The following is a 13056-nucleotide window of genomic DNA, read 5'->3' as shown; positions in this document are numbered from 1 at the left end:
TTCAGAGTCCCCACTGAGGCTGGGTGGGGGCCGGGAGGACTGGCAAATATGGCCGGTCTGATTCTAGAGCCCTGGAGTCCTCTTCAGTGGGCTCCAGTGCAGGGGGGCAGGGGGGGTGGATGACAGCTGGAACACTGGGGGGTCGTACCAGTCTGCGATCTTCTCCAGGGTCCTGGCAATGTGGTCAAAAGTCCTCATGAAGGACCCCCAGGTGCCAGGCCAGTGCTTGCTCCTCCAGTTGGTGCTGGAGGGTGGCAAGGACCTGGGAGTCAGCAGCCACCCATGGCTGGCTCTGGCGGTGTTAGGCTCATCTGGGTGTTGGTCCCTGCTCTGGCTGGCTGCTGCAGCACCGCATCCCCAGTGGGCTGTTTGGCACCATGGACATCGCAGTGCTGTCGTGTCCCTTGGATGGTGTGACTGCAGAAAAAGAGGGGAAGAGAGATGACAGCCATTAGTACTGGGCTCTAGCCCGTGGCCCATGTCCCCCTGGTGCTGGGTCCCCGTCCCCTGGCCACTGGCTACGGGTGTGGTGTCCCTGAGGGTGGCCCCCTTCAGGGATGGGGTGTGGTGCTGTCCGTGGTGGCGGGGTCTGACGGGCCCTGGGGGCCGTGCTGGTCTCCTGGGGCTGTGGTCTGGCTCAGCTGTGGTGCGCCGGGGTCAGCTGGGTGTGTGCGTGGGAGCACTTGTCAGGTGTGTGCCTTGTGGGGTATATACCTGACAGTCCACTCACAGAGTTGGGGGACACCTGTTGGGTGGATGCCCTGCTGGAGCTGCAGGAGGGGAGGTCAATGAGGAGCTCCCTGTCGTTGGACCCCTCCTCTCCTGTCCCGGGACAGGCTCATCTGGGGGACCCTGGGGTTCAAGGCTGGCCTTCGGCACAGACTCTAGCTCCAAGGCCTTCTGGGACTCCTCGGCCATGTTGTCGAAGGTGGCCGGGGGAGCAGGTGTACCGGGGGCCCAGGATTTCCCTGAGATTCCTGTAATAGGGGCAGGTGGCAGGGGTGGCCCCAGACTGGCTGACTGTGTCCCGGGCCCGGGCATAACCCTGCCACAGCTCCTTGACTTTATTCCCGAGGAGGTCAGGAGTGCAGGAAGGGTGACCCTGGGTGGCCAGGCCCTCTGCCAGTCAGGCAAATGCTTTGGCTTTCTGCTGCTTGCTCCCCATTACCTGTAGCACCTCCTCCTCGCCCCAGAGTCCCAGCAGGTCTCAGAGCTTGGTGTCTGTCCAGGAGGGTTCCCACCGCCTCTTCCCCCTACCCAGCTGGACAACTGTAAGCCCTGGGTCCCCTTGGGGGTGTGTGTTCTGGGGGATCTCAGGGGGCTGTCTGGCTGCCATGGGTGCTGGGTGGTGGATCAGGGCCTCTGAAGGGCTAGCACGTGTGTGTGCTGCTGTCTGCACGCTCTCAGATTCCTGCCATAGGAAATCCAGGTCTGTGGTGCTTTAAGGGCTGCTGCACGTGGTGATCATAGAGCCCCACTGGGGCTGCACAGCACATCTCAACCCCTAAGCTGATGGCTGCCATGGAGGATCCCACTATTTCGAAGTAGCAGGACACGGATCGTCTACCCACGCCCTGCTTCAACGTTGAACGTTGGCTAAGGGCACTATTCCCATCTTCTGACAGGAAGAGCGATTTCGATGTCTCGCTGCCTGACGTCGATTTCAACGTCAAAGTAGCGCATGGCGTGTGTAGACATGACGCGCACCATTTCGAAGTTGTGCCAGCTACTTCAACGTAGCTGGCTAGTGTAGACGTGGCCTATCTATCTATCTATCTATCTATCTATCTACCTATCTATCAAAATGGCTTGTACATGACCAGAAACAGGAAGAAAAGTGGGACATAAGCCCCAAACAGGGCATTAGAACCTATCAGAGAATACTGGTTGCTGAGCACATTCGAAGGTGGGCTGATGCTCCATACTAGCGCCTTGGCAGCCCCCAGCTGTGGGATCCCTGAGACAGGGAGCCAGCCGCAGCACAGAGACCCACTGGCACTCCCAGCCTTGGGAACCCTGCCTAGAGGGCGAACGTTTCTCCAGCCCTGCACTGGGGACCTGGCTAGAGCGCAGAGCCCTGCCAGCAGCTCCAGCGTCTGGGACCCTGTCAGAGCCCACTGGGAGCTCCAGGCCCATGGAAGGTAGCTGGCTGGAGTGCGGAGTCCTACCCGCTACCTCAGCCTGGGTACCCCATCTGGGAGGGGGCTAAGAACTGCCTGAGTAACAGCTCCCCTTTTTTTACACCCCCCCGTCCCTCTCAGGCTATATGTCTCGGAATGTGATTAATAAGCACCTTGGAGCAGGGCCTGTTTCTCCTCCTGTGTTTGAGAAAGGCCCGGCGCAAGGGGCCCTGAACTGGAGCCTCTGGGAGGTCCCGCAGCACTACAAGTGATCCTGCACAACCAACACAATAATCCAGCCAAACCAGGGCCTCACCACCTCACCTTTAGCTAGATAGGAAGCTCTCCAGCTACCCAGCATTAGTAACACCCACACAAGTGGGCACAGAATCAGGGCTGGGCTCAGACAGGTGGATTCATACAGTCTCATTCCAGTGCTTCAAGCCCCAGACGCTCCGCTCTGGGCAAATACCCCTACTTAGCCAGATGAGCAGGCAGAGATGTGAGCTCGGGGAATCCAAGCGCCCTCCAGCCAGGGCAGTGCTGGACCATCTGACTCAGAAATTTCAACTCCACTTGAGAGACAGTGGGAGGAAATGAGGCCTCTGCCCCAGGATAGGTTCCTGGCTGCACTCTGTCCATGGGAACTTTCTGTTGGTGTGGCTTTCACTGAGTCTGTTCCCCGAAATGACCCCAGGGACTGTGATGCATTGGGAAGAGAAGTGGAGTCCCAGAATTCACACCTCACTGGGGTGGGGAGCTCACCAGCACCAGTTAGATCTCAAAATATATCATCCTTTGCAGGATGGTGAAGGCTCAGAGTCCCTCTTCCAACCTTTCCTCTGTACACCCACCGAAAACACCAGCCATGCCAGAGTGGGCATCCATTTGCCTCGGTGCATGAAGGAGAGATTGTGGTTATGGCAGGGAGGCCAGGACTCCTGGGTTCTGTCACCCTGCTGCTTAGTCTCTGTGTCCTAGCCCGGTTCTGTAGCCTCTTGTCTCAGTTTACTTATCTGAATTATGGAGATACGTTCTTCGTGACCTTTCCTCTGCTGTACATTTTCAAGGTCCTTCAATGAAAAGTCCTGCCCAGCATGATGATAGTTATTGATGAGAATCACTGCTCTCTGACCCCTTAGCAACAGCCACAAGTGCCCGTAGAAAGGGTTTGTGTTTCCCCGTAGTCATTTCTATCTAGATCTGACTCTCTCCTATCTATTGAGACAGGCTGGGCATCTTCAGGGTATCAGACTCCAGACAGACCTAGGCAGGATCGCTTGTGGTCTCCCTAATTAAGAATAATTTTAATATATACAAAAATACAGAGAGCAGCCAATTCCTCCTTGACTCAGCAGAGAGCTCAAGAGTTCTCATCTTCCCATAGGAAGGGCCCTTAATTGCTGTGGCTCCTATTGTTTCCCAAAGAGTACAGAATTGCAGGTAGATTTTCTCTCCAGCCTGTTTACAATCAGGTCTTGCTTACCCACTAGAAGCAGCTGAGCGAACCCCCCAGGGACTGCATACAGCTGCCTTATAAATCACACACATGCCTGTGCCACATGGGGTGAGAGAGGAGTGGGGGACCATCCAAGGGAGTGACCTGCTGAAGACACATCCGTCTCAGAAGTCACAGGTATTATTGCCTTGCTGAGGGGCTCACCAGCTCAATAAATGCAGTGCAATGTGGGTGAGATGCAGTAGAGAACAGGTCTGTCTCCCTTGTAGCTCGGCACAGCCATGAAACATCCCAGGTCCTTGCCACTGGGGTCGAATTTGGTCCGGTGTAATTGGCCAGATTGTAACTCATTTCTATGGACCCTTATAACATGGTGAATGACCTACAGCCTTGAGGTGGCTGCATTTAAGAGGCATAGCCACACACTCAAGCACAGAGACTGTGACCTCCTCCTCCTGCGTGTCCTGGTTGTTAAAAGGGCTGGAGGGAAGGGGTCTTTTACCTGACTTTTATCTGCTGGAAAACATTTAGACAGCAGAGCTCCTCAGAGGAACAGATAGATTTTTAAAAAAAACAAGTTGCACCTTTTTAAACCCTGTAAGAATTTTAACATGAGCAAGTGAATGTTCTATTAAGTTTTGCTCTAGTTGCTTTAAAATTAATTTACTGCACGGCATGCTAATGTAATGTCAGGTGTCTAGAACACACAAAAAAAACAGTTATGTGAAAAAGTTAACACTGAGAGAGGGAGTTTGTTCTGTTATCTCTCTCTCTAGCTGTGTCTACACGTGCACGCTATTTCGAAGTAGCGGCGCCAACTTTGAAATAGCGCCCGTCATGGCTACACGTGTTGGGCGCTATTTCGAAGTTGAAATCGACGTTAGGCGGCGAGACGTCGAAGTCGCTAACCCCATGAGGGGATGGGAATAGCGCCCTACTTCGACGTTCAACATCGAAGTAGGGAACGTGTAGACGATCCGCGTCCCGCAACATCGAAATAGCGGGGTCCTCCATGGTGGCCATCAGCTGTGGGGTTGAGAGATACTCTCTCTCCAGCCCTTGCCGGGCTCTGTGGTCACCGTGTGCAGCAGCCCTTAGCCCAGGGCTTCTGGCTGCTTCTGCGGCAGCTGGGGATCCATGCTGCATGCCCAGGGTCTGCAACTAGTTGTTGGCTCTGTGTATCTTGCACTGTTTAATGAAAGTGTGTCTGGGAGGGGCCCTTTAAGGGAGCGACTCGCTGTTGAGTCCGCCCTGTGACCCTGTCTGCAGCTGTGCCTGGCACCCTTATTTCGATGTGTGCTACTTTGGCGTGTAGACGTTCCCTCGCTGCGCCTATTTCGATGTTGGGCTGCGCAACGTCGAAGTTGAACGTCGACGTTGCCAGCCCTGGAGGACGTGTAGACATTATTCATCGAAATAGGCTACTTCGATGTAGGGTTCACGTGTAGATGTAGCCTCTCTCTCTCTCTCTCTCTCTCTCTCTCTCTCACACTCACACACACACACACACACTTTTTCATTTTTAATGTAACTCAGGGACAAAGGCTTGCTTTAGGAATGTTATATCCAAGAACTGCATGAAGCAGTGGTATAAGCATCCCATTTCATAATGTCTATGTCTGTACTACGGGGATCCTTTGAAAGAAGTTCTTCTGGGAGGTATCTTTCAAAAAACTCCTTTCAAAAGAGTGCATCCACATGCAAAAAAAGCAGATCGAAAGATCAATCTGCTCTTTCAATAGAGAGCATCCACACAGCCCCTGCTCTTTTGAAAGCCAAGCCAAGGAGAGAAAAAGCTAGTGCCATGAGGACTCCTCTTTTGCAAGAAGGACCCCGCGGAGCGTCTATACCCACCTTCTTTCGAAGGAAGCTTTTGAAAGAAGGCGCTTTGCCTGAAACAGGAGTAGAAGAGAACTGCATTCTTTCCATTTACTTTTGAAGGAATGTTTGTGTGTGTGTGTGTAGATGCTCTGCAGGATTTTTTGAAAGATCACCCTTCTTTTGAAAAATCTTTCAAAAGAACTTGCTAGTGTAGACACAGCCAATGTGAAGAAACTTCCCCTTTTGCTAAACCAGGGCTACGTCTACACGTGCACCCAACTTCGAAATAGCTTATTTCGATGTTGCGACATCGAAATAGGCTATTTCGATGAATAACGTCTACACGTCCTCCAGGGCTGGCAACGTCGATGTTCAACTTCGACGTTGCTCAGCCCAACATCGAAATAGGCACAGCGAGGGAACGTCTACACGCCAAAGTAGCACACATCGAAATAAGGGAGCCAGGCACAGCTGCAGACAGGGTCACGGGGCGGACTCAACAGCAAGTCGCTCCCTTAAAGGGCCCCTCCCAGACACACTTTCATTAAACAGTGCAAGATACACAGAGCCAACAACTAGTTGCAGACCCTGTATATGCAGCACGGACCCCCAGCTGCAGCAGCAGCAGCCAGAAGCCCTGGGCTAAGGGCTGCTGCCCACGGTGACCACAGAGCCCCGCAAGGGCTGCAGAGAGAGTATCTCTCAACCCCCCAGCTGATGGCCGCCATGGAGGACCCCGCTATTTCGATGTTGCGGGACGCGGATCGTCTACACGTCCCTACTTCGATGTTGAACGTCGAAGTAGGGCGCTATTCCCATCTGCTCATGGGGTTAGCGACTTCGACGTCTCGCTGCCTAACGTCGATTTCAACTTCGAAATAGCGCCCAACACGTGTAGACGTGACGGGCGCTATTTCGAAGTTACTGCCGCTACTTCGAAGTAGCGTGCACGTGTAGACGCAGCCCAGATGTGTTTTCTACTAGAATTCAATATTCCTTTTTTAAAGGTGTAAGAGTTTTAACAAATCCAATTAAAGTTATATAAGGTTTTACAGAGGAATAACTATTTATAAAGACAAACCTATTTGAAGATATTTTCCCACCAACTTGTTCTTTGGTTAACGTGTTTGCATAGGTGTTCCAATAAATAAATAATAAATAAATAAATAAATAAATAAATAAAAGCATGCAGAAAGGTCCAGGATTAAACCATTAGTAACAATGGGTTGGAAAAAAAAGTTTCAGTCAAGAAGTCCACTGAACTTTTAAGTCTGTAACTATAGAATTTAAAAAAAAAATAGCCAGGAGCAAACACCGAGTCTGGGAAATTTCATTCCTAATGTTTATAGTTTGGCACACTTTAAGGAAATGATAATGAGGTCTCCTAATTGAGGCAGTCACACTGATTTATCTAAGTGTGGTACCTCCTATAATGGCCATTCCATTTATGAATCCCATTCGGATGAGCCCTTTGCTCCAATGATGTCAGAGGCCAGCATTCCCCAGACCAAATATGCATTCTATAAACAATTTTCTTCTATCAGTGTTATGTGCTCAGTCTTTCAGTAAAACTAAATATTCCCCTTTTGTGTGTAGTGACACAGTAAATATAAATGCTCGGTCTACTTTATTGATTCATTGGGTTTGAGGTTGGAAGGGAACATTCGATCATGCAGGCTGAGCGCTGTTAGTGCACAGGCCGTTAAATTGTCACTCAGTACCTCTGCATAGGGCTCCATAATTCTGGTTTGAATAAGACCTGGCCACAGTAGGATGCTGTATCGTAAAATCCTGGAGCCACAGAGCTGGAAGGAACAGGAAAGGTTGTGTAATCTGACCCACTGCTGAGATGTAGGCTGTGTTGTGATTAAAAAATCCCAGACAAATAACTATTTAACTTCCTTTGAAAAGCTCCAGAAAAGGAACCTTTGCAACATCCCAAGGTGGAATTCCTTTGTCCTCCTGTTCTTACAGCTAGTAAGATTTTCCTCAGAGTTCAGCTGTATCCTCTCTGCTGTAGTTCAAGCCCATTGCCTCTTGTCCTGCTCTCTGTGGGAAGAGAGAACAAAGCCTGTGTTTGTCCCTACAGTTTATCTGTGGAAGTGTTTCTAGGAACAGACGATGGCTGCCCATGACGCACTTCAGTGTCCTCTTTTCCAAGCTAAACACATTCAGTTCCCAGTCCCTTTGCTCAGTCAGTGTGTGTGCCACCTCTCTATCCCTGTTATTTCCAGTTTCACTGTATCGTCCCTGTTCAGTGGTGAACAAAACAGGACACAGCATTCCTACTGAAGACCAACAATTCCTGAGTAGAGTGATTTTATTCCCTCCCATGCACTGCAAGCTCTGCCTTTGCAAATGCATCCCAAACTCGTATTTGATGTAGTAACGGGGAGCTAGCTGCGTTAGTCTGTTTTCTAACAATATACACCAGACTGAAGAAATGGGTCTGGCCCATGAAAGCTCATCACTGAATGAATTATGTACTTGGTCTTTAAAGAGCTACTTGACTGCTGGTGTGTTTCATAGTTTATGTGTTTGCAACAGAAAAGAAATCCAGCTTCCCGAGCCATGTAGCTGCATCGACCTAACCGTGGTGTATGCAAGATGAGATTGATGGAAGAACTTGTCCGTTGATCTAGCTATCACCTCTCAGGGAGCAGGATTTTATATGCTGACAGGAGAATGGATGCTATTAGTATAAGTAGTATGGACATGGAAGCAATACGGCATTGCTGCTGTAGGATTTTAAGTGTAGCAAACCCTCAGGTGATCGTCCAGAAAAGTGTCCCGTCAGCAGGTTTAGAGAGCCAGAGAATCCACTGGAAGTGTGTTCCAACTGCCAATCACACTGAGCGCTGAACATTTCACCCTTATTTCAAACTACAATTTATCTGGCTTCTGCTTCTTGCTTTTGGGTTGGGCTCTGTCTTTCTCCCTGGATTACGGAGCCCATCAGTAACCAGGGACTCCTCCCCAGGAAAGCTTCTGCTCAATCATCGTTTTGATAAGGTAGGCCACGTGAATGTCTTTGGACTTGTCTACGTGTGCTCCCTACTTGGAAGGGAGCATGGTAAGTAGGGTGCTGGGAGTTTATTAATGAAGTGATGCTCTGTATATGCAGCACTTCATTAAGCAAATTCCCCTCTGTGGCAACTCCGAAGTGTCAAACTTCGAAGTGCTGGCTCATGTGTAGCCGTGGCTCACCTGTCGGTACTTCGAAGTGCCCGGGTACTCCAAAGTCCCTTTACTGCTCAAAATTTTGAGGAGTAAAGGGGCTTCAAGGTGCGCAGGCACTTTGAAGTACCGACGGGTGAGCCACGGCTACATGCAAACCAGCACTTTGAAGTTTAACACTTTGAAGTTGCCACAGAGGGGAATTTGCTTAATGAAGTGCTGCATATGCAGAGCATCACTTCCTTAATAAACTCCCAGCACCCTACTTACCATCCTCCCTTCCAAGTAGGGAGTGAGTGTAGACACAGCTTACAAGTCATTCCTCATTCAGGATTTTATGCAGCCTCTAATCATTTCTCTGGTTCTGTCCTGCTCCCTCTCCACTTTTGAACACCTTTATGAAATGTAGGCCCTAACACTCAACGCAGCCAGTTTCACCATTCCCAGGTGAAGAGGTAAAATCCTTTCCTAGGTATAACTCACCAGTCCCCTGGTTTATTTGACACAACCTGTTCTCCATAAACTCTTTGGCAGTCTGGCATTTATTTTATTGCTGGACTGATTGTTTTTAACTAATCCCATACCAGATTTTCCATTGTATGCTAAACCTGTTTTTTTTTAAAAGAAAACCTTTCATTTTATTAATGTAGAACAGTTTTCTCTCTTTCTTTCTGTTAAGTCCTGCACCATGGACAGTCTAGCTCGGGTTTCATTGCGTTAAGGACCAATGAAGGATAACCCTTATCCATACTCGTACACCCTCTGGTGCCTAGGAAGGGGTCTCACACCACAGTGGTAGGAATTATTAACCACAGGAGCACTGCACAGGTGGGACTGATATTTGGAGAGCCAGTTATTCTAAATTCATTTATCTGGATATGGTGTGAAGAATGATCAGTGCGTGAGAGTCACAAGAATGGCCTCCAGAAGTGCATGAGGTGTCTCACATTAACTTTGTCTTTCCATACAGGCATTCGCAGTGCATTGATTACTGAGGACCCACACCGTACGTACGGGGAAGGTGCGGTGCATGCAGGAGACACCGCTCTCCTGCAGAGGTGGACATTTTCTCTGCCACACCATGACAGTTTCTAACACAACTGACTTCACCAATCCCTCCACCTTCATCCTTCTGGGCATTCCTGGCCTGGAGATGGCCCATGTCTGGATCTCCATCCCCTATTGTATTATGTACGTCATAGCAATCTTGGGAAACTTCACTATCTTGTTTATTGTGGAGAGGGAGCCAAGCCTCCATGAGCCCATGTACTATTTCCTCTGCATGCTGGCTGTCACCGACCTGGTCCTGTGCACATCTGTCCTGCCCAAAACTCTGACTATCTTCTTGTTCAATTCCAGGGAGATCAATTTCAGTGCCTGCCTCACCCAGATGTACTTCATTCACGGCTTCTCAGTGGTGGAGTCTGGGATCTTTGTGGCCATGGCTTTTGATCGCTACGTGGCCATCTGTGATCCCCTGAGACATTCCACCATCCTGACAAACCTCATTGTGAGCCAGATCGGCCTGGCTGTGCTCCTGCGCAGCAGTGTGCTGGTACTACCCTGTGTCCTCCTGGCAAGGCAGTGGCCATACTGCAGAACCAACATCATACCGCATTCATATTGCGAGCACATGGCTGTGGTGAATCTGGCCTGTGCTGACATCCGTATCAGTTCTTACTATGGGCTGTCTGTGGTAATCTTGGTGACCACTATGGATGCGTTGTTAATTGCTGTTTCCTATACCCAGATTGTCAGGGCCATCTTGAGACTCCCCACAAAGGACGCCCGGCTCAAGACTTTTGGGACCTGTGGCTCCCACATCTGTGTCATTTTAACCTTTTATAGCCCAGCTCTTTTCACCTTCCTGTCGCACCGGTTTCGACAGAATGTGCCCCTGCATTTCCACATTCTCATTGCTAATGTCAACCTCATGGTGCCCCCCATGCTAAACCCCATCATCTATGGAGTGAGGACCAAACAGATCCGCGACCGGCTGCTCCATCTCTTTACTCAGAGGAAAACCTAAAATTTTTCTCGTGGTGGTCTGGCTCTCAGACCAGGCTCGCAGGTGAAATGAAGTTAGACCATCTTTCCTCAATAAGCTCCTAACTGGTCAAAGAGTTATAAAATGCTTTCCTGACTTTCCTGTGGTATGTCAGAGTGACAAAGTGGGAAATCAGTCTACATACATCTCTCACTATCCTCCTTACCTATAACTGGACCCCTTAAACCCACCTCTTTTTCTGGCATGACAACTTGCCTGTCCCGCCTCTTCCTCCAACCCAGACCCTGCCCTTGTTTCTTGCTCTGTTCTTCCCACTTTCTCATTCACTGGGTCATTTCCACCTCCCATTGTGAGGTGCAAGAGGCTATTTCAGAGTCTGGAAGGGAGGGCAGGTAGCTTTTACCATTATTCTAGGGGTTACTTAGGCTCTTTGAATCTTTGTATTTTTGGGAGATAATTTAGCAATTAGATGCCAGGAGCATGGAAACAAGTTCCCATGTATAAGAAAGTAAATTAAATAAATAACGAGCCCCACTCAGCTCCAATGTGGTCATGTTTTGGCAAGCCACTTCAGGGATGCATTTTATATTAACAATTTTAAGTATTGTGCAGGGCCAGAATGGAGGCCTCCTCAGAGTGAGGCCAAATAAGCAGAAGGGCCTGTGGAACACCAGCAGGACAATCACAGGCAGCTGGGCGGGAGATGGCTCTGCCTAACTGGGGCCAGCTGACTCCATGACTGGTCTAATAAGAGGCCTCTAAAAGCCCTTCACAGCGGGAAAGGCGGGGAGAGAGCGTGAGAAGGGAGTGGAGAGAGGTGAGGAGACCAGAGGAGTGGGACAGAGGATCAGGAAACTCCTGAAACCACAGAGGGACAGTGAGGAGCTTCAGCAGATCAAGAGTGGGGATTCGCAACTGTTGCAGCCTGGAGAAGATACCAGGGAGAGTCATCTGGGGAAGTGGCCCATGGAAAAGAGCTGCTGTGCCACGGGCTAAGGGAGTCAACCTTTCCCACTAGCAGCTGCATGGAGTCCCTGGGCCAGAGACTGGCACAAGTGGGCAGGGGCCAGGCTCCCCCCAAACCACCCCTCATCCCAGTGAGGGCAACTGTGTCGTTAAGTGGGACCAGTGCACTAAACAGAGGCCAGAAGCCCAGGAACAAGACTGACTTTGTCACAGTATAGTCCCACTTTGTTATTAATGCTGAAGAGAGACCTTGGCACCATTCTGAGGTTTTATCTCCATTCTACAGAAGATAACTTATTTGATGTGTTTCAGGTGCTACCCAGCATGTGAAGTCAGTTCTGGCGGACTGGCAGAAGACATCATTTAGATCCAATGGCCAAGAGGGCAGTTCTGCAACGTTTTGTGGAAGTGAAGGGCTTGACAAGCTACAAAAGACGTCAAGGCCATCCACTGCAACCAAAGTTACCAGTCGTGACAATTCTACGTACCACTGGTGCCTGGCTTCCAAGGTCGAGATAGTGGGATTGCTCCCATGCAATGGCTCTACCACTTAAAAAGCTTTCATGCACAGGTCCTGTGCAAATCACCATATCGTCACATCACCCAAGTCCTGCAGCGATGGGGGAGGGGCGAAGCGACAGGTGGAGGTTACCACTGGGAGTCGTAGTCCCAATCCCACATGTAGGTGGCCTGTGGACAAGTGGTCATCCAGCTCTGTACCTGGGGCAGCAGAGTTGCCCAGCAGCATGCCGAGCGTCTGAGCAGTCCTCTTCAGGACAGCACTACTCACCCTAGTAAGGGAGGGGCCGAGAAAAGGTGGCCTAAAAATTGCCTGCCCTACAACAATAACTGGCCAGCAAGCCACGACTGGCAGTTCAACCCTACTTGTGGTTGAAACCAAAAGGAAAACTTGAGAAAACTTACCATCGGTGTATGCAACGTTCATACCCTCATGGATTGAGAAGCTGTTGCAAGACCTGAGAGAAGGACAGCTCTCATTGCTCATAAACTAGCCCGCTCTAACATCGATATAGCAGCATTAAGTGAAACAAGATTGGCTGGGGAAGGTTTCTTGAAGTGATTATACCTTCTTGAAGGAAGTGGTTATACCTTCTTCTGGAAGGGTAAGACTGAGACAGAGGATAGAACACATGGAGTCGGTCTGGCAATAAAAACCCCGTTGATGCATCAACTCCCAGACCTTCCAGTGGGTATCAATGAAAGATTGCTGAAACTACGCTTCCTACTAAATGCCAAACATCATGTCACCATCATCAGTGCATATGCGCCCACTCTAACCTGCCCTGACACCTCAAAGGAACAATTCTATGAAGATCTCGACAGACTGATCAAGATCACAACTGCAACAGACAAACTACTCCTACTTGGAGATTTCAATGCCCGAGTCGGGGCTGACAATGAGAACTGGAAAGAAGTAACCAGGCCACATGGTGTAGGCAAAATGAACAACAATGGACTCCTCCTTTTGAGACTTTGTTCTGAAA

At 49.8% G+C, this 13056-nt stretch overlaps 1 protein-coding gene across 1 annotated transcript; it reads left to right on the top strand.

Moving 5' to 3' along the window:
- The first annotated feature begins 9607 nt into the window (after positions 1 to 9607).
- On the top strand, positions 9608 to 10606 carry LOC142002348 (olfactory receptor 52E4-like). The gene has a single exon (XM_074978385.1). It carries the CDS (start codon positions 9608 to 9610, stop codon positions 10604 to 10606), a length of 999 nt encoding a protein of 332 aa, XP_074834486.1.
- The last annotated feature ends 2450 nt before the right edge of the window (positions 10607 to 13056 follow it).

The sequence above is a fragment of the Carettochelys insculpta genome, chromosome 1, assembly GCF_033958435.1.
Source record: "Carettochelys insculpta isolate YL-2023 chromosome 1, ASM3395843v1, whole genome shotgun sequence".
Classification (NCBI taxonomy): domain Eukaryota; kingdom Metazoa; phylum Chordata; order Testudines; family Carettochelyidae; genus Carettochelys; species Carettochelys insculpta.
The sequence above is the reverse complement of the archived record's forward strand: the minus strand, read 5'-3'. Positions and strand labels throughout refer to the sequence as shown.

Bases quoted from the DNA above. Each gene is read 5' to 3' on its own strand.
- LOC142002348 (XM_074978385.1), top strand. From the start codon at position 9,608: ATGCAGGAGACACCGCTCTCCTGCAGAGGTGGACATTTTCTCTGCCAC.